Source organism: Alligator sinensis, unplaced genomic scaffold (assembly GCF_000455745.1).
Source record: "Alligator sinensis unplaced genomic scaffold, ASM45574v1 scaffold322_1, whole genome shotgun sequence".
Classification (NCBI taxonomy): Eukaryota; Metazoa; Chordata; order Crocodylia; family Alligatoridae; genus Alligator; species Alligator sinensis.
Window position 1 is genome coordinate 1,398,020 of NW_005842154.1, and position 982 is coordinate 1,399,001.

General features: G+C 54.3%; 1 protein-coding gene across 1 annotated transcript in view; it reads right to left on the reverse strand.

The window, feature by feature from the left end:
• KLHL21 (kelch like family member 21) overlaps nucleotides 1-982 on the reverse strand; it is a gene marked incomplete at its 5' end in the record, with an annotated part of 12,417 nt that extends 11,435 nt beyond the window's left edge. Inside the window, one exon of the mRNA XM_006025579.2 lies at nucleotides 835-982. Coding sequence (XP_006025641.1) covers nucleotides 835-982 — 148 coding nt within the window. The remainder of the gene's footprint in view (nucleotides 1-834) is intronic.

The window sequence follows — 982 nt, forward strand, 5'->3', positions numbered from 1 at the left end:
AGTGAACTCTGCCCTGCAGTCTTAAGCCAGGAGTTGGAAAAGCTACCCTAGTGCAGAGCCTGTGACAACCAACTACATACTCAGCAGTATTAGTCATTACAAATTAGTTTCCAGTCTGAGATCAGCTACTAAATTCATCTCTAAACAAGCATAACTGCAGGAGGGGGAGTCCCCATTTCAAAACAGAGACCCACATTCAGACCATAATACATCTACAAAGAATGAGATGTGTCCTGCTGCCAAATGTCATGGCTGCAGGAAAGTCCCAAATTATTCCATGACAATTTCAAACCTTTTCTGCTTCTGTCAATGTAGAGCTCTTGCTAACAGGGCAAACTACGCCCTGTGCAAACTGCCTCTTTACTTCTGTCCATGTTTAAGTCTTCCGAAATGCAGGTCCAAACCCCACTAGCACCGTGTTCAGAAGCTCTAATTCTTCACCCTGCCCAGCCAAGTTGCGCAGCAACAGGCCCTGCCTGCTTGCCTCCCTGCCCAGCTGCAGCCTTCAGATCCATCCGTAATCCTGAACAATCAGTCTGTAGGGGTGGCAGCAACCAAGGGTGAGCAGAGAAACCCCATTCAGTGTTGCCCCCTCCCCTCGCTGCTGCAGAGCAGCCCCATACAGAGCCCTTTCACCCTGCCTGGAGACCAGAGCTGGGATGCATCTTCACTGCAAAAGATGCGCTGCTGCCTGCCCAGGGGCCAAAGAGTCTCTCCTCCCTCCACCCCCACAACCAGGAGCTCAGGCTTCCCTGCCCTGGGGCCACCAGCATAGCCAGGGCGAAAGCACATGAGGATCCGCACGTCTCCAGGCACCCCTACCCTTGCCCTTACCGGTCACGTAGATGTCATTGCCCAGCGCTGCGATACTGTAACCACCGCCCAGGTGCTCGGGGAAATCGGCCAGGTAGCGCCAGTGCCCCGTACGTGGGTTGTAGCAGTCAACCGTGACCAGCTCGTCGCAGTCGCGGTCGCAGCCGCC